Below are 23970 nucleotides of genomic sequence, written 5' to 3' on the forward strand. Positions count from 1 at the left end.
CTGCAAGTTTATTTCCCTCGAGTGCCTATCCAATTTCCTTTTGAAATCATTGATCCTCTCCGCTTCCACCACCCTCATCATCAATGAGTTCCAGGTCCTCACCATTCGCTGCGTAAAAAAGTTCTTCCTTGCATCCCTCCTGTATCTCTTGCCCAAAACCTTAAATCTGTGTCCCCTAGTCCTTGTACCATCAACTAATGGGAACAGCCTTTCTCTGTCTACCTTATCCAAACCCGTCATAATCCTGTACACCTCTATCAAATCTCCCCTCAACCTCCTTTGCTCCAAGGAGAACAACCCCAGCTTATCCAACCTAACCTTGTAGCTAAAATCCCTGATCCCTGGAACCATTCTGGTAAATCACCTCTGCACCCTCTCAAGGGCCTTCACATCTTTCCTAAAGTGTGGTGACCAGAACTAGATGCAATACTCTACTTGTGGCCTAAGCAGAGCTTTATAAAGGTTCAGCATAACTTCCCTGCTTTTATACTCAATGGGCTCGATTTTAACGCAGCCGACAGGCGGGCTTTTAGGCGTGTGGGGGGTTAAAATCGCAAAACCTGAGGGGTCGGGACCCCCCCCCACCGCCTGGTTCCTGCCTCCACGCCATTTTAACCTAGGTGTGTGATGGACCCGAATCAGTCCCGCCTGCAGCAGGCGGGACTGGTCTTTAGAGCCTTTAAACAGCACTAATTGGCCTTAATAATCCCATTTTAACAGGCCCTTGCCTGTTTAACCCTTTTCCCACGTAAAACGCGCCTGGTGGGGATCACGCCTGTGAAACCTGGCGTGAACATTACTGGCTTGCTGACTATCAGCTGCAGGCCCAACATAAAAGAGGATATTTGATCAATCATCATTTGCAGGTGGCAGGACTTTGTTGTCTCAGGTCTGGGGCAACTTTTACCAGGCCTAACCACACCTGTGGAAGGTTGGAGCCTCACACACATCTCCAGTGTGAACTCCTGGGAAACCCCGCTCGCCACCTTCACTCAGCGCTTCCTCAATGGAGTGATACACCAGAAGCATGGGAGCCATTTATTTCCTTCCCTTCTGGGCATTAGATGAGCTCGAACACCAGCTGCGGCACCAGCAGAACCAGGAACAACAGCAGCAGCAACAGGAGCACCAGGCTGCTGCTCACCCACCTGAAGCTGCACAGGCCAGAAGGGGCCAGCGCTTGGAAGTGGCTTGAGAGCACCTTGCTGCACATCAGGGGGCCATGGGGACCCGTATCTGCACTGGCAGTCCTACTCAGAAGGACTTCCATGAAGGTCTGGTTTCTCTGTTCAGTAGATGCCCATCGCTCCTCAAGAGATGTCATTCTATTATGAGCACTCACCATGTTTTCCATACCCTGGCGACTTATCTCCTCCATGGAGGTTGCCATCCTTTCCATGGTGATGCGTTCATGTGCCAATGACTCCACAAAGGCTCTGCTCATGGTCGCTATGGACTCCTCCATTCGCTCCACATTCACATCGACCCTGGAGACAAAACCTGCATCTGTTCCTGGAGTTCCAGCACAGCTGATTTTATGGATGGACCCAGACCCAGAGGCAGAGGGTCAACATGCAGCTGAGCCAAGCTGGCAGAATCCTGCGCCCTCCAACTAGCACTCTCCACTGCTGTCCCTGTCTCCACAATCTGCTGATGCTCACTTATGAGCTGTGATACACCAGGTGACAACACTACTCCATGTCCCGAAGGTCCCACCGAGGTGTGAGTGTCTGCGCTGGTGCTGGGTGCGCTGAATTCTGCTGACGCTGCGCCCTCAGAGGTTGCAGATTCCTCTGAGGACTGTGGAAGCTCAGGCTCTTCCTCCTGGACAGTGGGGACGGGGGCTCTCGATGGTCCTGTGGGGGAGTAAAGGAAAGAGTTAGAGATGTGAGGTCAAGGTTACATGCACATTGCATATTGCAGATGATCATAGGTCCATCTGTTATAGCTTCAGAATCATTATCAGCGACTCATGCAATGTCAATGAGAGATGGAAAACTATTCTGTCACCAGCTTGCTGTGATGCACCCGTCTGTCCGTCCCCCACTTGCGCCTCGTCCTACGATCTCCAGGATCGCCTCCTCCCAGGGGGTGAGGTGGGCTACTGATGGTGGCCCTCCTCCTGTCCTCGCTTGTTCTCTTTTATTGTGAGCTCTCTTTTCCTGCACTGCAACCACGTTCTTTGTGTGAGCCCCAAGGAGTTGACTTGACCTGCCACCTGTAGCCACGCAGCCTTGGTCTGACTGGGAGACCTCTTCCTCCCTGAAGAAGAGAACAGGACCTCCCTGTGGGCCCTAGCACCATCCAGTAATGCCTGGAGTGAAGCCTCATCAAATTTGGGGGCAGATCTGGCCCTCCTACTGGCCCTTGCTCCTGCAGGCTCCTGTGCCATCTTAATGGTGAAGTTTGGGAGCCTGCAGAGGAAGCAAGGCTTGCTGTGGACCTTAGAAGCAGCAGCAATGATGACGTCATATTCTGCGACTTTCTGACTGGAAATACTCAATTGCCAAGGCTTCCCACACGCTGGAAATCAATTGGCCAATTGAGTTAAATTTGCATCAATCTCAGACCCATTTAGATTCGTGTCGGAATCACTAAATTCGGGGAACCCGCCAATTCCCTGCACCTGAGTTTAAAATCGACCACAATACCTCTATTTATGAAGCCCAAGATCCCATATGCTTTGCTAACTACTCTCTCAATATGTCCTGCCACCTTCAAAGATCTATGCACATGAACTCCCAGGTCCCTCTGTCTCTGCACACTCTTTAGAACTGTGCCATTAAGTCTATATTGCCTCTCCCTATCCCTTCTGCCAAAATGCATCACCTCACACGTCTCTGTATTAAATTTCATCTGCCATTTGTCTGCCCATTCTGCTAGCCTATCTATATCCTGTTGCAGTCGATTGGTATCCTCCTCACTTTGCCGATATCAACAAAAAAAAAGCAGTGGTCCTAGCACTGAGCCTTGGAGAACACCACTGTCTACCATCCTTCAGTCTGAAAAACAACCATTTACCATGGCTTGCTGTTTTCTGTCCTATCAAGCCAATTTCTTATCCAAGCTGACACTGACCCTCCTATTCCATGAGCCTCAATTTTGTTAACCAGCCTTTTATGTGGTACTTTGTCAAACGCTTTCTTAAAATCCATATAGACAACATCCACTGCATTTCCCTCATCAACCTTCTTTGTTACTTCATCAAAAAATTCAATTAGACTAGTCAATCATGATCTGCCTTTTACAAATCTGCTGGCTCTCCTTAATTAACTTAAACCTCTCCAAGTGCCTGGTTAATTTTTTCCCTGATTATTGTTTCTAAAACCTTACCCACCATTGATGTTAAACTGACCGGCCTGTAGTTACTAGGATTGTCCTTGCACCCTTTCTTGAACAATGGTGTCACATTTGCCACTTTCCAATCCTCTGGCACCTCCGCTGCATCTAGGGAAGATTGGAAGATTATGGCAAGCCCTTCAGCTATCTCCACCCCCACTTCCCTTAGCAACCTGGGATGCAAGCCATCTGGACCAGGTGACTTATCTACTCTAAGCATACCCAGCCTTTCCAGTACATCTTGCCTATCAATTTTCACCCCATCCATTACCTCTACCATCTCCGCTTCTACCGATATTTTGTCAGCATCCTTTTCCTTAGTAAACACTGATATAAAGTACTCATTAAGTATTCTAGCCTTGCCTTACGCCTCTAAGCATATTTCGCCTTCTTTGTCTCTAATAGGCCCCACCCTGCCTCTTACTACCCGCTTGCTATTTACATGCCAGTAGAAGATTTTTGGGTTCCCTTTTATGTTAACTGCCATTCTATTCTCATAGTCTCTCTTTGCCAATCTTATTTTCCTCTTCACTTCCCCTCTCAACTTACTGTATTTGGTCTGGTTCTCACTTGAAGAATTCACCTGACGTGCATCATACACCTTTTTTTTTGTTTCATCATATTCTCTATCTCCCTCGTCCTCCAAGGAGCCCTGGCTTTGGTTCCCCTACCGTTTCCTCTTGTTGGAATGTACCTGGCCTGTACCTGAAACATCTCCTCCTTAAAGATCACCCATTGTTCCGTTAGAGTTTTTCCTGTCAACCTTTGGTTCTATTTTACCCTGGCTAGATCCCCCTCCCGTCCCATTGAAGTTGGCCCTCGTCCAATTTAGAAGGGGTACTTTACATTGATCCTTGCTCTTCTCCATTACTAATCATTTGCATTTCACAACCACCGGACGTCTCAAAGCGCTTTACAGCCAATGAAGTACTTTTGAAGTGGAGTCACTGTTGTAATGTAGGAAACGCAGCAGCCAATTTGCGCACAGCAAGATCCCACAAACAGCAATGTGATAATGACGAGATAATCTGTTTTAGTGATGTTGATTGAGGGATAAATATTGGCCAGGACACCGGGGATAACTCTTCTTTGAAATAGTGCCATGGGATCTTTTAATTTCACCTGAGCGAGCAGACGGGGCCTTGGTTTAACGTCTCGTCCGAAAGACGGCGCCTCTGACAGTGCAGCACTGCAGTGCAGTGTCAGCCTAGCTTTATGTACTCAAGTCCCTGGAGTGGGACTTGAACCCACAACCTTCTGACTAAGAGGCGAGTGTGCTACCCACTGAGCCACAGCTGACACATAGAATACCCCCAGTAGTGTGATCATACCCTTTTTGCTTTTCCACCCTAACCAAATGGATTCTGTCCTTGCCCCCTCAAGGACATCCTCTCTTTCCAACACTACAATGTCTTCCCTAATCGGTACTGCCACCCCACCTCCCTTTTTCCCTTCCCTATCTTTTCTGAACACCTTGTATCCGTGAATATTAAGTGCCCAGTCCTCACCATTTTTAAGCCACGTTTCCATTATTGCCACAACATCATATTGCCACATGGCTAATTGTGCTTGTAGCTCACCAACCTTGTTCACCACACTTTGTGCGTTTACATACATGCTTTCAAAAATGTTTTCAAATGGAAAGGAAAGTGCGAACCAGATGTTGTTGTAGTTTTTTAAAAAAAAAGTTACTTTATTTTTAATTAAAGCTTTTATGAGAAGAAGGCAGCTGTGCACGCGGCACTGTGCGATAACATAGACACCCGTACGGTGATGGAGGAGCTGCGGTCCCTTGTGAACCAGTGTAACACATACATTGCAGCAAAGAAAAGCAACAAGCAGTCACCAAATCGCCTGCTGCTGAGGACCATTGCAATCTACCTCACTGAGATGCTGAAGGTGAGACGGGGAGGCACAGTGTGTTGCACTGGTCACACCCATAATTATCTGATCCTTCTATTACCTTGGTAATCATGACTAAGGCTCTCTTGTTTTCGATTCCTGTTGAGTCTCATCAGTATATTACCAGTTGTTTGATCTTTAATTGTTTTTAACTTTCACCTGAAAATAGGCATGCTGCAGCATTAGATTTCCTTAACTCCTGCCACCTTTCATAGTCTCATGAGATTTATTTCTGCATGTCTGTTTCATTTATTTTTCCAATTCTCCCCTGCTGCTGCCAAAGGCACCCAACTGCTGCTAGATTATGGGACCACTGGGGCTGGCTATCCTCTTAACACCTTGCCCAAGTGGCCATTTGTCATGTGTGAGCCTAGACCGGTTTAGACATGGCTATAATGCTCTCCCCCAGGCTATTGGGCCATGGATGATATCACAGTCAAATACGATCCTGACATTCACATACATGCACTTTCCCAGCAAGGCTCTGTGGATAATGATCAGGAGTGGGAACCGTGGCTGAATATTCCCCACCCTAGCTCAAGGGCACTGATGCCAATTGTAACAGCCCAACTACTCACCCTGCTGGTGAGGATCAGCTAATTCAGCACAGAACCTTTGATCTTCTGTCCTTGTGGGCCAATAGGACCATGGGGCACTGTATGTACTAACTGAGCCATCTATGGACCTTCCTTTTGAATGAAGTGCCTAATTGAACAAACACACTTGCTGGGTTTGATTGAAGGTGAAAGATTCAGATGTGCTGGAAGAATTGTGCTTTAGAGCTGTGAGTGGTAAATACTATTAATTGTCTGGCTTTGTGGCTAGGCCTGGGAGTGGGGAAGGAAGCCATAATCTTGATTTGTCTCATTGTTTCCTTCTATCAATCAGATTTTTGGAGCAATAGAGGGTGAAGAACCAATCGGATTCCCTGTTGGAGGGGGCGGCGAAAGTTTAAATGTAAGTGTATCTGCAGTCTCTCTTATAAAAGGATCCAGATGAAGTGTAACTTCCTATCCCCCTTCAACACTGAAGTAGAATACTGTTCTTTGAAGTGAAAACAGAAAATGCTGGAAACACTCAGCAGGTCAGGCAGCATCTGTAGAGAGAGAAACAGAGTTAATTTTTCTGACCCTTCATCAGAACTGGAAAAAGTTGGAGATGTAACAGATTTTTAAGCATGTGTAGGGGCAGGGAAAGGGGGGAGGGGAGGAAAGAACAAAAAGGGAAGGTCTGTGATAGGATGGAAGGCAGGAGAGATTAAAAGACAAAAGGGATGATGGTGCAAGGCAAAAAGAGATGGTAATGGTATAAGTTAAGAAACAAAAGATGAGATGTAAATGGCAATGGCAGCTGCCATAGGAAGAGAAAAAAAAAAGTGGGGAAAAAAATAAGGGTCGAGGTCATAGTCTGAAATTGTTGAAATCGATGTTGAGATCAGAAGGCTGTAAAGTGCCTAATCGAAATATGAGGTGCTGTTCCTTGAGCTTACATTGAGGTTTGTTGGAACAGTGCAAGAGGCCGAGGACGGTGAGGTCAGAGTGGGAGTGGAGCGGAGAATTGAAGTGACAGGCGACCAGAAGCTCGGGGCCATGCTTCCGGACTGAACGGAGGTGTTCCGCAAAGCCGTTGCCCAATCTGCGTTTGGTCTCCCCACTGTAGAGGAGACCGCATCATGAGCAGCGAATACAGTATACTAAATTGCAAGAAGTACAAGTAAATTGCTGTTTAACCTGGAAGGAGTATTTGGGGCCCTGGACAGTGGGAAGGGAGGAGGTAAAAGGCAGGGTGTTGCATCTCCTGCGCTTGCACGGGAAGGTGCCGGGCGAAGGGGAAGGGGTGTTGGGGGTGATAGAAGAGTGGACCAGAGTGTTGCGGAGGGAGCGGTCCCTTTGGAATGCTGAAAGGGGAGGGGAAGATGTATTTGGTGGTGTGATCACGCTGGAGGTGGTGGAAATGGCGGAGGATGATCTGTTGAATGTGGAGGCTGGTGGGGTGAATGGTGAGGACAGGGGGAACCCTATTGTGGTTCCGGAAGGGAGGGGAAGGGGTGAGAGCAGAAGTGCAGGAAATAGAATGGACCCGATCAAGGGCCGTGTCAACCACAGTAGAGGGGAATCCTCGGTTGAGGAAAAAGGAAGACATGTCGGAAGGTGGCATGGTCAGAGCAGATGCGGCGGAGACGGAGAAACTGGGAGAATGGAATAGAGTCCTTACAGGAAGCGGGGTGGGAGGAAGTGTAGTCCAGGTAGCTGTGCGAGTCAGTGGGCTTGTAGTAAATGTTTGTCATTAGCCTATCCCCAGAGATAGAGACAGAGAAGTCGAGGAAGGGAAGAGTCTGAGATGGACCATGTGAAGGTGAGGGAAGGGTGGAAATTGGAAGCAAAGTGAATGAAATTTTCTAGTTCAGGGCAGGAAATGGCACCGATACAGTCATCAATGTACCAGAAAAAGAGGTGAGGTAGGGGACCTGAGTAGGACTGGAACAAAGAATGTTCCACATATCCCATGAAAAGGCAGGCATAGCTAGGACCCATGCGGGTTTCCATAGCAACACCTTTAATTTGGAGGAAGTGAGTGGATTCAATGTGAGAACAGATTCAGCCAAGCGGAGGAGGGTGGTGGTGGATGGGGACTGGTTGGGCCTCTGTTCCGGGAAGAAGCGGAGAGCCCTCAGGCTATCCTGGTGGGGTTGGAGGTGTAGAGGGATTGGACGTCCATAGTGAAAAGGAGACAGTTGGGGCCAGGAAACTGGAAAATGTTAGTGGTGGGCGGCATCGAAAGAGTCGCGGATGTAGGTGGGAAGAGACTGGACAAGGGGAGAAAAAATACAGTTGAGATAGGAAGAGATAAGTTGCGTGGGACAAGAACAGGCTGAAACGATAGATCTACCAGGGCAGCCCTGTTTGTGGATCTTGGGAAGGAGGTAGAAGCGGGCTGTGTGGGGTTGGGGAACTATGAGCAAATTTCCAGCATCTGCAGTATTTTGCTTTTGTATAAGTTCTTTTGAAGTGTAGTCGCTGTTGGGAAATGTGGTAGCAAATTTGTGCATAACAAGATCCCACAAACGGCAGTGAGACAAATGTCCTGATATTTCTGTTTTTGGTAGTGGTCGTTTGAGGTATAAATGTTGTCCAGGAGAATTCCCCAGCTCTTAGAATAGTGCTACGTATTCTTTTAAATCCACCTGAGAAGGAAGATGGGGCCTTGGTTTAGTCGTCTCATTCAAAAGGCAGCGCCTCCCAGGAATGCAGCACTGTCAGCCTTGACTGTGCTCAAATCCTGGGGTGGGGCTTGAACCCACAGTCCTCTGACTCAGAAGCTACCACTCATCCAAGTCTGACATCTTACCGTATTACTCTACAACCAATCTACAATCTATAATCACTGTCTTTTGGTGTGGTGAAGAGCTCACTGTGTAACGGACCCGGGTACAGATGTCTGTGTAATGGGGCCAGGAAGAGCTAGAATCATAGAAATTTACATCACAGAAGGAGGCCATTCAGTCCATCATGCCTGTGCCGGCTGAAAAAGAGCTATCCAGCCTAATCCCTCTTTCCAGCCTTGCAGGTTACGGCACTTCAAGTGCATATCCAAGTACTTTTTAAATGCAATGAGAGTTTCAGGCAGTGCGTTCCAGACCCCCACAACCCTTTGGGTGAAAAAAATTCTCAACTCCCCTCTAATCCTTCTACCAATTACTTTAAATTTATGCCCTCTGGTTATTGACCTCTCTGCTAAGGGAAATAGGTCCTTTCTATCCACTCTATCTAGGCCCCATATAAATTTATACATCTCAATTAAATCTCCCCTCAGCCTCTTCTGTTCCAAAGAAAACAACCCCAACCTATCCAATCTTTCCTCATAGCTAAAATTCTCCAGTCCTGGCAACGTCCTCTTAACCGTAACGGACCCAGGAAGAGTTGTCAATGTGTAACGGACCCAAGAAGCGCTGTCATTGTGTAACAGGGCCAGGGGTAGATTGTCACTGTGTGAGGGAGCTGTCGTGTCAGAACCGTTGGTCAGGGTCTGCTGTCTCTAACTCTTTTTGTGTTCTACATGCAGCTGGAAGCCACTGTGATGCCGTACCTGAAGGTGCTGTCAGATTTCCGTGAGAGTGTGCGACAAATTGCCCGCGAAAAGAAAGGTACGGAATAGTGAATTCGCTTGTTATTAACATATTTGCCCGTAATTTCCGACAGGAGGCTTCCTGCGTGCAGATGCCTCCTATGGGGGAAAAAATCTACGCACTTACCTGAGGGCTCCCGAGGTCGGGATACTTCCGATCCTGGGCCTCTCCACAGTCGTAATGCTCAGGGTCCACGTATCCCAGGGGCGCATGCAGTTCGCAAGCGTCCCTGGGATCGCGTGGGCCAGGTGAGCCAATGAAAGAAGGGAATCCCCCTTCATACTATTGACAGATAGACCTGTCAAAAGTATGAATGGGGTTCACTGAAAAAAAACACTAAATACATTTTTTTTTAAACCATCACATTTTTAAAATGAGTTAAAATTACATTAAATTAAATATTAATTTTTTGAAAAAAAATTACGTTTTTTACGGGGTTAAAAATAAACTTACCTTTTTTTAAAAGTATTTTAAAATTATAAATGGGTGAAATTTTTTTTTAAAAAACTTTAAAACTCTTATGCTGGTAAAAGCAGGCCTTATGCCTGCTTTTACCAGGCGTAAGATTTCTAAGGGTTGTCAGTGGGCGGAGGTTCTGCAGAAAGCGGAACTCTCCACCCGCAGAGGCAGGCGTCCGATCTGTCGAGGAATCTTGACAGATCGGAAATGCCGGTTTTCAGTGCATGCGCTTTGCATGCCTGAAACCGGCATTTCCGATGTCCCTACGGATGTGTACACAGCACGTACACACCCGTAGGCATCGGAAAATACGGGCCATGATGTGCTGTGTTGTGCACTCCTTATGCCTGATGTTCTTTGGTTGAAACACTATTCGGAGAAGCTCCGGTTAGGTGTTTATTGCAGCTTCGCAGTGCTTCACCACCAAGGTGCGGTCTGGCCAGAGCACTACAGTTTGAGCATGACCTCCTTGACTTGTACTTTTACTTGTTTTGGCCATATAGATCAGCATTTTGTTTGCTTTGTTGATTTGATGCTCTGCAGTATTGAGCGGCAAGTCTACTAAGACACCATTTTGATCCCTGGGGCATCTCACTCAACACTTTCTCCTACCCCAACATGACTTCTCTAACTAGTACCTGCTACTTTCTACCCATCAACCTATTTCTTATCCAATCTCTTGTTTACACTGAAGCTTAAATAGCCTTTTTTACATAACTTTGTCAAATACTTTTAGGAAATTAAGGTAGACGGTCAAGAAATTAGTGTCCATCCCACTCGCTGAGTATCCTATCATCACAAAACATGCTCCAGGTTACAGCAGATGTACAATATTATTAGAGCAACTATCAAGGTCGATACATGATGCACTGGCAGACAACCAGTATTGTTGTCTAAAATGTTATAGGTCATAGAGACAAATGATCTAGATGCTGCTTGCAGCTGTAAATATGCCACGGTACTGATCTCCTCTAGGCTATTTGGAAGAAATGCTTGCAGTGATAACCCTGTAGGGAAGGAAAACTGCAGACTCGAGAAGGATCAAGGCCTGTAATTTGGGCATCAGCTTCTCCCACTGGCTGTGGAATGTACCTCCTGTAGGAGGAACTGTAAAGAGGTTCAATGGAGGTTTAAAATAAAGGCGCAACAGAGCCAGTAAACCCTCCCTGAGCAACTCCGGCACAATCTCTCACAACAATGTCCCTTTTTTCTATACAGCTGCTGACTGACGAGCTGTATTTCCAACACTCTGTTTTTGTTGGATCGGGAGTGGGTGATTAGGGATTTTGGGTGGCCAGGTCATAGTCAAGTCTTGTCCCACTTGTCCATGCTCTGTTCGGGATTAAACAAGCTAAAGGCATGCAATCAGGAAAGTTTTTCACTAGTCCCACAACATTTCATCTAAACAGAAACTCTCTCCTTTCTCCCCCAAAGTTAAGTTTTTAAAAAAATGTATAAAACAAATCTGCTTTAGGGAAGAGAATGAGAGGGTCGAGGGGGGATGTGACTGAACAAAATACTTGTAAAGCAATTTATTATCACACCATTGAAATGTCTCAGTGACTTGGAGTGCAGTCCTACGGGGGAATTGGAGGTTGAATAACGGTCCTGATTGAGTTATCTGAATCACCAGTTCACCCTCAAACAAGGTTGTGACATTTTTGTATTCTGTTTCAAGTTTGTTGAGATGATGTAATTTTGCAAAAACTGGTCCAAAACATGTTCATTATATGGACTGAGAAACTTGAGTCCTCAATAGGAAATAGTTACAAGGAGGAATTGGATTGCACATTCAGTTACTGTCCTTTGATCCCTGTGACCTGGGTGTTGAATCCAATCCAATTTGACTGGATGATAATTTTGTCTCTCGCTGTTTAGTCCTAAAGTGAATTGAGTTTCAGCCCTGGTCCAGGTTGGTACGAACCCATCATGCAGAACTTAACACTGCCACAATCATGGACCAGCATGGGTAGCTGCTAGATATAGAACTGTCATACTGATGCAGGAGGCACTCTTCTAAGGTTGGGGTTAAGACATCATGTTGGAGCAGTGTAAAGAGAGCTTCACTCTCCATCTGTACCTCATCTGGGAGTGCTTCATGGGACAGTGTGGAGGGAACTTTACACTGCTTAATAATAATACTAATATAAGGGTAAAAAAAAAAGTATTTCCAAACACTAATATCTCTCACCTTGATAAACATGCAGGAAGGGAAAGGAAACAGTTTGGAGTGTGAAATGTTCTGTTTTGATTATTAGGGCACAGGTACAGCCTGACTCTGACACTATCTGAAATGGGTATGCATTGACTAACTCCTTCTGTGTTACAGTGAGTGAGGTTCTGCAGCTGTGTGATGGCCTTCGAGACAACATCCTTCCAGAGCTTGGAGTTCGCTTTGAAGACCATGAAGGTACTGAGCCGAACATGCTGAGTCTAGTCAGCCTAGAGGTTATCATTATGGATTTTGCCAACTTCTACGTCACTGAGTGTGTTGTGAGATCATCGCACAATCACACAATAACAAAATAATTGTGTCCCAACGGTATTGAACTCAATAATCATCGCACCATTTTTCCCAGTATTCTTTACCAGTACCGTGAAACTGAGAAACTTCTTCCCTCTTTGTCTTACATCCTACAGGTTTTTGAAATCAAACTTGGCATCACCTGATCATGAGGTCTTTTATCCTTCTCTTTTCAACCTTCAGCCAGGTTGCTCAATTTAAAAAAAAAAACACATCATCACCATCCTCCCTGCTCCCTCCTGGAAAGGGCCCCATGGTTTTCTTATCTGCTCCACTGCATTTTTTGATTCTGTTAACTGTGGATATGGCTTGGTGCATTTTCACTTGGTACCAGTTAGATTCAGAATGAAGATTCCTCTACTCTACTCCAACTGTGTGCCTCAATTTCAGTCTGCAGAAGAGCACTTTCTACTGCACTAAAATGGACAATATTGCTGGAAACCTTGGTTAAAAAATGTTTTCCCCCACCTCACTTCCTATCCAAGGGGCACCGAGGCTTACTTAAATATTCCTAACTGCTGCCCTGGCTGAGATCAGCTAATTCAGCATTGACGGGGGTTGAACCTGGATACTCTGGTTTACGTTGCTATGGTGCAATTGCATCCCGAGCTATTGGGGTAACTTCAGGATGACTTTTAAAAAGAAAGTGTTGTTTCTATAGCTTAATCAAGTTAATGCAGTGAGTAGCTGAATCACATAGACAAAAGAGTACCAGGTTTAATCCCCAGTCTGCTGAGTTGGAGCTCTACAGTTAGCTGTAGAGCTGTTTGGTTAGGAAGAAAAAAAAAATCAGCTTGAGATCTTTATCCATATTATTAACCAGTGATCCATGGTAGAAAATGTGCATGTGTGGACAAGTAAGGGCATGATCAGGACAATTGAAGAGCCATGACCTGGTTAATGTGGAACATTATTTAGATAACTTTATTCCTGTTGTGTGATGTTCTGTGGAAAAGCTAATGTTTAACATTTGACTGTCTGGCATAGCACTGAGCAACAGATTCCAGGATAACAGTTGGCGTGCTCTAATTTGCCTTAGGGCTCATGGTAGAGTGAGAACAAAGTCACCCTGGGTTTCTGCTCCTGATTCTAACCCCTGCTGGAACGTACACGTGTTATTGGTGTTTATTGAGGGCAGGATCAGGATCGGCTGTATAGGATGCTCTTGTGCTCAGACATGAAGAATAACCACTTGAGCTAATTGTTGGAAGACTGCCCACTCCCATGGTACTCTACTCCAACCAGTTAACACCTTCAGAAGAGGAGAGAAGGAGAAGTCTACTTGTGTGACTGAAGGTTTGCTGATGGTTTGGTGTGCTTTTGCAGGGCTACCCACTGTGGTGAAGTTGGTGGACAGAGAGACATTGCTGAGGGAGCGTGAAGAGAAGAAAAAGGTAAAATGCAACTCCATGGGTTGCTGATTTCTGTCATGTTGAAGAGGTAAAAGTATCCAATGGAGCACAAAGCGATGAACAAGTTGCATGATCATTAGCCCGGTTTGAGGCTCTTGGTAAACTGTTCCACACAAAGCCTCTACCACCTTAGAAATGTATGTAACAGCAGAAGGATCAATCCTTCCGCACCAGGACCCTACCACAGCCCCCTGTCAATTTTATGCTGGGTAGGACTGGCAGACACTGGTAGCTTGTTAATCACTTGCGGAGCAAGATTTTCTTTGAACCTGGCTCAAACTGAATGTTCCTTTTGTAATGAAGAGCCCAGTCAATGCACTAGAGGAAGCTTTAGTGAGCATTAGGGCAATTAGGGAGGGGCAATAAATGCTGGCCTTGCCAGCGACGCCCACATCCCATAAACAAATTTTTAAAAATTAGACCTCGTGGCAGATCAGAGTGACAGGCATTTATGCTCACAAGCTGACCGGTTGTTTCATTTTTAAGTTTCATCAAAGCCAAGAGTAACTTCCCTTGCTCCGACCAATATAACTGGTGAGTAAAATTTTCCATTCTGGTAAAGTCACTGACCATAGAGGGCCTCAGGTTTTCTGGGACTGCGAGAGTCTAAATATTGTGTTTTGTTTCTGATAAATGAAAATGAAATAGGCTGCTCCTATAGTTTACAAAACCACACAGATCAGAACGTCTCTACTGAGTTAGCTAATCGCAGCCAGGGTTATACAATTTACCTCAGCACCCTAAATTAAGGGGCGGTTAATACAGCCAGGTTTCTTGCTCCATAGCGCTTTTCAGCCCCCCGCCCCTCCCAGTGGAAAATCTATCTGTGAGGATCGGATCAGATCAGGCTCAGTGATGTTCTGCACAATGTAACACACTGCTGACACTGCATAGACTCGCACATGGAGAGTAGCCATTTGGACAAGGTACCATAAGGCTTTGACACCTGTAGAGCCACACCCAGTGCAAGCCAGTGTCTTCTAGAGAGAAAATCAGATGGAAAATATGTCACAAAGGACTGATGTAAGATGGAGACACTTTGCAGTCTGAGAAACATTGGTCTTACCTGTTTGTTAAATAGAAAACATTGGCCTAGAAATTGCAGTAGGTTGGAAACCTGGCAGTGCCACCGCGGGCCGCAGCTAACGGTCGCCCAAAATCATAGCGCAGATGCCTGCTAATTTAAATTAGCGTAGCGCTAAACCTACCATGCAAGACTGGTTTTCCAGCGCAACTCTCAGCAGGAGACCCAATGTAACGTGGCCATAATGTCCCTGAAGCAAAAGCAGCATTGTCTTGAAGCAAGGCTGTAATTTTAGAAAGCATTGTTGGTCTCTTAAAGGGGAATTACCTTCTAAAATGAAAAAAATAAAAATCATTTAAAAAGAGGCAGTTTTTAGCCCTTAGAGCTCAACTGCCTTCTGAAAAAAAAATCCAAAATAATTCCCAAATGGCAGTCTTCAGCTCTTAAAGCTGAACTACCTTCCGTACCTTAAAAAAAATGGTAACGCTATTGGCTCAACAAGCCAAGGGAGGGGCACCCAAGGTCTCGCACGCAGCACTCCAGCTTTGTGCAGCGGGTCAACACTTCACAAGAGGTCCTTTACCCACAGGGGCCAGGAGGCCCTCCAGAAAGAACGATGTGGGACCAGATCACCGAGGGCATCACTGCCAGCAGTGTCGCCCCAATGACCTGGTTCCAGTGCCCAAAGAAGCTTCATGACCTCAGACCAGTGGTCAAGGTCAGTGAATGCATCTTCAAAAGCCGTCTCCCACCAATTGCACCACTAGCCTCACACACTGCTCATTGCACAACCACCCTCCCTCTAATCACTCACTTACCAACAATCTGTACCAAACACGAGGTACACCTCCCATTCCTAGCTTCACCTCGCCCCCTTGGCAGAGACGGTGCTGGCCATTCGGCAGGGCTGAAAGAATGCAAGATGCAGTATCTCCATGCGTTATCCTTTTTCTCGCATCCCACTTCCCCCTCATCCCACAATACCTTCTGATTTACAAGATGCACATGGTGTAAGCATGCAGCTCTTGCTTTCCCACCCTCCCCTCACCACAACTCTACCCTTGTGCCTTCCTCATTTCACACACCCAAGTAATGCAGTCTGCCCAGCCAGTGGTTGACCAAGAAGAGGGAGAGGAACGTGAAGAAGAAGAAACAGTCACTCGATTTTACACTCCAGCCACCAGCTCCTCAAAGTTGTCCGACAAGGCCATCTACAGTGGCCCCCCACTGAAAGTCAGCAGCCCTCCACCAGCCATGCTGCAGCCACTGGGGTAGCACTATGTGAAATCACTAGGATAGCCAAAGGCGCGCACAAGACAGTCATGAAGGGAATGCACATGGGTGATTAGTTGATTTCTTGATGTCATATTGGATGGATAGATGTACAAAGTTGGATTGGAAAGTTTGCTTTGTGGTGGCTTTTGTTTCAGCATTGTGGCCAGGAGGACGCTGTGAGGGTCAGTAACAAAGGGAAAGTAAGGTGTGGGACAAATGTTGAAAGGGGAATTGGGGTTGTGGTCACTGGTACAGCAGGTGGATGATTCCATCACAGATATCCTGGCCAGAAAGGGGCTGTCTGGGTGGCATCCTTCCTTCCACTTCCTCCTGTTCTGCGTCTTCCTCTTCCCTCTGCGAGCGGATGCTGGAAATCTGAAATAAAAGAAGAAAATGCTGGAAATACTCAGCAGGTCATGCAGCATCTCTACCTGAGACATTAACTCTGTTTCTCTCTCCAAGGATGCTGCCTCACTTGCTGAGTATTTCCAGCATTTTCTGTCTTCTCCGAGCCCTTCCTTTACCATCCAAAGCCTTGCAAGCGTCCAGCAGCACTCCCTGCACACTTTAAAAACTTTTAACATCTATTGCACCAAGCCGCTACTTCAATAAAATATTTTTTTTTAAGTCCAAAAGCTTAAATTCAAACTTACCTGAAAGAGGTGTGTGTCTCTTTAAGAAGCACTGACAGCATCTCTGTCGGTCTGCTTCATGCACACTTTTCTGAGTGTGCTTAGGACCCGGCAGTAAACTCAGCGAAAAGGTCGAAGTTTGCAGACGTGGCATCAAGTCTGCGTTGCACGGGCCTTAATGGCCTGCGGTAAGGCTGCACGTTTCTAGGCCATTGTGTTTATCGTAATTGAAGCCTTTTAACTGTGCTGTTCCTTCAACAGATTGAAGAAGAGAAAAAGAGGAAGAAGGAAGAGGCAGCCAAGAAAAAGCGACAACAGGAGGTGGGGACTTGATGCAGACTATCAGAGCAGCCTGTGCAGTTGGTTTTTACACAACTTTTCTGGTCTGTTGCATCTGGTCTGATGGGCGTCATTTAAATTAAAAAGAGGGAAGTAGAGAGTAAGAACCTGGCTGATCACTTACATAGCTCAGTGCAGATACTTTGATTTCACCTTTATATTACCTTAAACTTCAACCCTGCAGTGAAGAGTCAGCAGACTGAGACATTTACATTAAAACAGCACTGGGTGTTGGAATCCCAGTGAGCAGCTGAGTCATTCAGACCAGGAAGGTCCCAGGTTTGATTTCCAGTCTGTGCTGAATTAGCTGATCTCAACTGGGGTGGGAGCTAGGACACGACAATTGGTGCTTCTAGGCTAGGGCAAGGAAAATCAGCCAGACGGGCCGCTCCTCATTTCAATTCAGTGATCCTTCCTAAAGAAAAATGTGTGTATGTGGGTGTTGGGAGGCATCCGGGTTGTGGGAGGTTGGGATTGTTACACACTTGTGCTTAACTTCTAACAGTACCAAAACATGCAACTGAAATGCCTGTTGAAGGTTAATAGCACCCTTACCATTCTGATTGCATAAACAGTGATCACCAACCTTTTTAGCTCCCCAAAGCTTGTAGTAATTGACTTTTTGTGGGAAGTTCAACCCTTTTAGAGGGGTACACAGAATTGCAGGAAAAGCTAATTTGGGATTTAGCAATACCTGCTCATAGATGACCTCTTGCTTGTGTAGGTTAAGTTCTTGGCTTGAATTATTTAGCTTTCCATTCCATAGAAAATCACAGGACAGATCATGTACTCCCTTCACAACCCTTTGACCTTTAAATAAAAGTCCACTGTCACTCCAAATGCAGATCAATAAAATTGCAGACGACTTGATTGAGAACAAGGTGACAGGCTGCTCCCCTCCCCCATTGCCTGTCAATCTATTGCAGTTGGCAGCAAGGAGTTGAACAAATAATAATTGTGTTTGCTTTAATCCAGGTGCCAGTTTATCATTGTAACACATGCAGATCATGTGGAAATTGGTCATTTTGAAGTGCAGCACTATGAAGTCTCTTATGCACTTTTGTTTTGTACAACAAAAGTCTCCCCATTCCTTATCTTCCTTTGAGCAGATGTTGTATATCTATAATATACTTAAAATCTTGTGTGCGTGTACTTCCTGTCTGCAAAACCTTACTACTTGTTTTTGTCACATTTTTGTTTCAACATTTCCATTATAAATTCCTGTCTGTTTATAATGGAAACTTCCATGTAAATTGCCACGTTGTAATTACACACTCCTACTAATAGCATCTCTGTTTCATGTCTCCCAGCTCCTTAACCTTTAGCGCAGAAAAACTCCAATGCTCCAACCAATTCTACTTCTCCATCCTAAATTGCCTTAAGTTGTGCTAATTATAAATAATATAAAATCAAAGTATCATAAAAATAATGACATGATATTAAAATGGGGACTGAATTACATCTGCACACTCTGGTCCAATTATTCTCTGCCCTCTAACACTGGCTCATCTGAAGCCTACATTTGGTTTTGCTCCCTGTATGCAACCCCATGTGAGATCAACTGGTACTCTGAAAATGGTAGAAATGCAAAAATTAAGTGAGTTAAAATAATTTATCTCAAACCAACCTGTCACATTAGGATATGGGGAAGCAGATTATTAAAACTAATAAAAGGCTTATTAAGACTGATGTCAGGACACAGATCAAAACCGGGAATGCGCTTCCAAATGTGGTAATTGAGATAAATACGTTGGATCATTTAACAAATGGTTGGACATTGTGATGGGTCGGACTGGATAGATGAGTTAAGACAAGCTGAATGGATTTCCTCATCTAACTTGTGATCTTGCCTTTTGCAAGAAGATGTCCTAAACTGTGTGTTTTAGTACAAAATAAACTCTTTAAATCAAAAAAAATCTTACCATTAGGTGCAGTTGATTTTTCCAAAGAAAGTCAAGTAATTATAAATGTATTCATGTAAAGGGTCTAAAGGCCTGAGGTCACAGACGGGCAGAGTCTGGCCAGACAGAACAGAAAACTTTGGCAAATTGAGATGGGTATGATGTCATGAGTGAGCAGAAATGTAGAGGCAAGTTCTAAGGTCCATCATAGAGTGCAAGTCCACAGCCAGCAGGGAAGGGAGAGGCTGAACAGGCACCCATAGGTTCTTTTAAATCTATACAAGCTCTTCTCAGGAATGGGGAGGGAACTGGCCTAAGCAGCAGTTGAGGCCTAAACTAAGCCGTTCATAAAGTATGAGCAAGGTTGAACCCTGGAGGTAACGGGAGATCAGGAAACAATAAACTGGTGGCTGACGTTAGGGAGCAGGGAACTGCCATGGCTGAAATTGTTTTTCCTGAAACACTAAAGAGCATAAACACTAAAACAATGAAACGGTTTTTTTCTGCACAATAAACCGATCTGAAAGCTCAGGCGTAATTATTTTCCCTTAGGAACCTGAGAAACAGTGAAGTGAATGAACCAATGAGAAACCTCAGATGAGCTATACTGCAATCAGACACCAGGGTTCATTCCCCACTTGCTGCCCCTACAAGGTAAGGGTGTGATTTACTCAGGCCACCCTGACCCCGTTTTGATCCCAGCCCAGTTTGGATCCCCACTAGCAAGTGGGAGCCTGTCAGCGACCCATGCAGCACCAGAAGAGACAGAATCAGAAAGGCCCCAAAGACTTCAACAGCTGAGAGCCTCAACTGATACCAAGGCCTTCAGCGGGTAAATGCTGGGTAGGGGGCAAAATGGAAGGTGAAGAGGCCACTATATAGCCGTCTTCCTCCATCATAGGAATTTGGGACCTTCCTCCCACTACCTTGGAGACTACTGCCTGACTTCACCAGTGCCTCACGCCACCACTTGCATGCGGTAGGTGGACTGGCCAGTTGGCATCCTGGGAGAAGCGACAGGAGGCAGATTTAGGTCAGGTAATGGGTCGGTATGCCTTTCTGCCCCCATTTTGCCACTATTCCGTTCACCAGGACAGAAAATCCAGAAAAATGTTTTTGTAAATACTAGCCACCTGGGAGAGGCCAGCAGATGCAGAGATTGCACCAGATGTGTGGTGCAGTGGAGCAGCGCAGCAGAAGACTGGAATGCTAAATTCTGATTCTACCAGACCAAACAATACGATCTCTACTTGCTTCGGGTACAGGGGATCATATTACATAAATGCAGGAGATGTTAAAGAAACACTGACTCTGACTAACTTATACTATTTATCTCCCCACAGGCAGTGAAACTGGCCAAGATGAAAATCCCTCCCAGCGAGATGTTCATTTTAGAAAAAGACAAGTATTCCAAGTTTGATGAGAATGTAAGTATTTTGAAGGATGTGGAGCTGAGCTTACCTACTGCCTTAGGTAAAGACAGTGTCTAAAAAAGGTATATAGGTAAGCATGCAGGTGCAGCAGGCGGTCAAGAAGGCAAATGGTATGTTGGCCTTCGTAGCGAGAGGGTTTGAGTACAGGAACAAGGATGTCTTGCTGCAGTTGTACAGGGCCTTGGTGTGGTAAACCACTGTTTGTATTCCTGTTTGTCCTGTTTGTATTCCACTGTGTACATGCCTGGACATGCCTCGGCTGACTCCTCCCACAGGTCCTAGTATAAAGGTGACTGCTCCCCAGCCCTTGGTATCCTGGACCGGTCGACCACTCGAGGCAGACCTCCATTCTGTTGTTGATAAAAGCCTTTAGTTACTCTTCTAACTCTCAGTCTTTTATGAGTAATTGATAGCGCATCAATTTTATTAACAACATTTTTATAATGGAGAAGATCCTCACACCAGCATGCCTGGACTTAGATCATCGGGAGGCGGACTCATCCACCAAGTTTACTCACTGGCTTAAGTGTTTCGAAAAATTCCTGACCGCCTCCGAAGCAATCAAATCGGACGAGGACAAACTGGATGTCCTGACCTCCAAAGTGAACCACCGAGTGTACTCGGTCATCCAAGACGCGACCTCGTACGCGGATGCTATCAAGCTCCTCAAGGACCAGTACACGCGCCCAGTGAACGAAGTGTACGCCAGGCACCTCCTGGGGAGTCGTAAACAACAACCTGGGGAATCGACCGTGGAATACCTTCAGGCACTGTCTGTGCTTGGCCGGGCCTGTGGTTGTAAGGATGTAAAGGCCGCCGTGTACACAGAGGAACTTATCCGGGACGCTTTTGTAGCGGGCCACAGATCCAATTACACACGACAGCGACTGTTGGAGCAGAGTAACCTCGACCTCAACAAGGCCTCTGAACTCGCACTATCGTTGGATGCAGCCTACCAGGGCATGGATGCCTACTCCTCTGCACCGTGGACGCCGCGGGGAATGACAGCCTGGGACACGGTAGGACCGCCTCATAGCGCCGTGCCACCCCAGCCACACCCCAACAACGGCCCAACTACCGCAGCAGTGTCCCAAGGCCAGACAGCAGTGCCCCAAGGCCAGAAATGCTACTTCTGTGGCCAGGCAAAACACCCCAGAGCGCGCTGCCCGGCGAAAAACGCGATCTGCTCGGGCTGCGGGAAGAAGGGACACTACGCTAGCGTCTGCAGGGCCAAAGCCACCCCGAACCCCAGCAGCGCCGCGTGTGGGCCATGCGGGCCGCTATTTTGGACCTCCCCGGCCGTGTGCGAATCACCGGTACAGCAGCCATTTTGGACGCCTCCAGCCACATGGGGATCATGGACGCCACCATCTTGGACGACAGTCGGGACGCAGCAGGCCCCCGACACCGCCTCATCTGATACCCGCAGCGACACACCGACCCCTACGCTGGCATCCGTTACACTGGACCAAGCGAGACCGCACCAACTGGCCAGTTCCACAATGGACATTAAGGTAAATGGTCACGATACAATCTGCCTTTTTGACTCTGGGAGCACGGAGAGCTTCATCCACCCCGACACGGTGCGGCGTTGCTCTCTCCCAGTCCTGCCTGCGCAACAGCGGATTTCTATGGCCTCCGAGTCCCAGTCGGCGGACATCGGCGGCTACTGCGTGGTGACACTCGTAGTAGACGGGACCGTGTACGATCATTTTAAACTTCTGGTCCTGCCTGACCTCTGCGCTGCCGTCCTGCTGGGGTTAGATTTTCAGTGCCACCTTAAAAGTGTTACGATGGCGTACGGTGGACCCCTACCCCCACTCACAGTCCGCAGCCAGCAGCTTCCAAATTGCCCGCCGCGCACCAGGTGCAACCTCTCCACACTGAGTCACCCCCCCACCACTGTTTGCTAACCTCACCCCCGACTGTAAGCCCATCGCCACAAAGAGCAGGCGATACAGTGCCGGGGACAGGGTTTTCATTAAAACCGAAGTGGAGCGGCTCCTGAAAGAAGGGATTATTGAGGGCAGCACCAGCCCCTGGCGAGCCCAGGTTGTGGTCGTTAAGACCAGCGAGAAGCAGCGCCTGGTCATCGACTACAGCCAGACAATAAATCGCTACACCCTGCTGGACGCCTACCCACTCCCCCGTATAGCTGATATGGTCAACCAGATCGCGCAGTACCGCGTCTTCTCGACCATTGACCTGAAATCAGCGTACCACCAGCTCCCCATCCGCCCTGAGGACCGCCAGTACACTGCCTTTGAGGCAAACGGCCGCCTCTATCACTTCCTTAGGGTTCCCTTTGGCGTCACCAACGGGGTCTCCATCTTCCAAAGGGAGATGGACCGGATGGTAGATCAAAATGCGTTGCAGGCCACTTTCCCATATCTGGACAATGTGACCATCTGCGGCCGTGACTTGCAGGACCATGACGCAAACCTCGAAAAATTCCTCCGCACCGCCCAACTCCTAAACCTGACATATAACAAGGAGAAGTGCATATTCCGCACAAACCGCCTCGCCATCCTTGGCTGTGTTGTGGAACACGGAGTCATCGGCCCCGACCCCGACCGGATGCGTCCCCTTATGGAACTTCCACTGCCTCAAGGCCCTGAAGAGGTGCCTAGGGTTTTTCTCCTATTACGCCCAGTGGATCCCCTACTATGCGGACAAGGCCCGTCCGCTGATCAAGTCCACCTCTTTTTTCCCTTGACGGCAGAGGCCCGCTTAGCCTTCCACCGTATCAAGGAGGACATTGCCAAAGCCACCATGCACGCAGTGGACGAATCCATCCCCTTCCAGGTGGAAAGCGACGCGTCCGACTTTGCCCTGGCCGCTACCCTCAATCAGGCGGGGAGACCCGTGGCCTTCTTTTCACGAACCCTCCAAGGCCCGGAGACCAGACACTCCGCTGTTGAGAAGGAGGCCCAGGCGATTGTGGAGGCTGTGCGTCATTGGAGGCACTACCTGGCCGGAAAACGATTTACCCTGCTCACTGACCAGCGTTCAGTTGCTTTTATGTTCAACAACAAGCAGAGGGGCAAAATCAAAAATGACAAGATCTTGAGGTGGAGAATCGAACTTTCCACCTACAACTACGAGATCTTGTACCGGCCCGGGAAGCTAAACGAACCCCCGGATGCGCTATCGCGTGGCACCTGCGCCAGCGCGCAGATCGATAGACTACGGGTCCTCCACAATGACCTCTGCCACCCGGGGGTCACCAGGTTCTTCCACCTCATCAAGGCCCGCAACCTGCCTTACTCTATTGAGGAGGTCAGGACCATGACCAGGAACTGCCAAGTCTGCGCTGAGTGCAAACCACACTTTTATAGACCAGACAGGGCTCACCTGATAAAAGCCACTCGCCCCTTCGAGCGCCTGAGCGTTGATTTTAAAGGGCCTCTCCCCTCCTCCGACCGCAATGTGTACTTCCTCAATATTATTGATGAGTACTCCCGTTTCCCGTTCGCCTTCCCCTGCCCGGACATGACCAGTGCCACGGTCATTAAATGTCTGAACAACCTCTTCACCCTGTTCGGCTTCCCCAGCTATATCCATAGCGACCGGGGCTCATCGTTTATGAGCGACGAACTCCGTC

At 47.2% G+C, this 23970-nt stretch overlaps 1 protein-coding gene across 7 annotated transcripts in view; it reads left to right on the plus strand.

The window, feature by feature from the left end:
* cars1 (cysteinyl-tRNA synthetase 1) overlaps positions 1-23970 on the plus strand; it is a 124455-nt gene that overhangs the window by 77080 nt on the left and 23405 nt on the right. For all 7 annotated transcript variants that reach the window (XR_015080970.1, XM_086007676.1, XM_086007673.1 and 4 more), the window contains 7 exons: positions 5049-5238; positions 6130-6198; positions 9304-9385; positions 12156-12236; positions 13677-13744; positions 16955-17014; positions 20277-20360. Coding sequence is in view for 6 of the 7 variants with exons in the window: in XM_086007676.1 (XP_085863802.1) it covers positions 5049-5238; positions 6130-6198; positions 9304-9385; positions 12156-12236; positions 13677-13744; positions 16955-17014; positions 20277-20360 (634 nt within the window). In the remaining variant the exon portion in view is untranslated. The remainder of the gene's footprint in view (positions 1-5048; positions 5239-6129; positions 6199-9303; positions 9386-12155; positions 12237-13676; positions 13745-16954; positions 17015-20276; positions 20361-23970) is intronic.

This window comes from Somniosus microcephalus, chromosome 15, assembly GCF_052327205.1.
Source record: "Somniosus microcephalus isolate GS21.2 chromosome 15, FLI_Smic_1.0, whole genome shotgun sequence".
Taxonomy (NCBI): domain Eukaryota; kingdom Metazoa; phylum Chordata; class Chondrichthyes; order Squaliformes; family Somniosidae; genus Somniosus; species Somniosus microcephalus.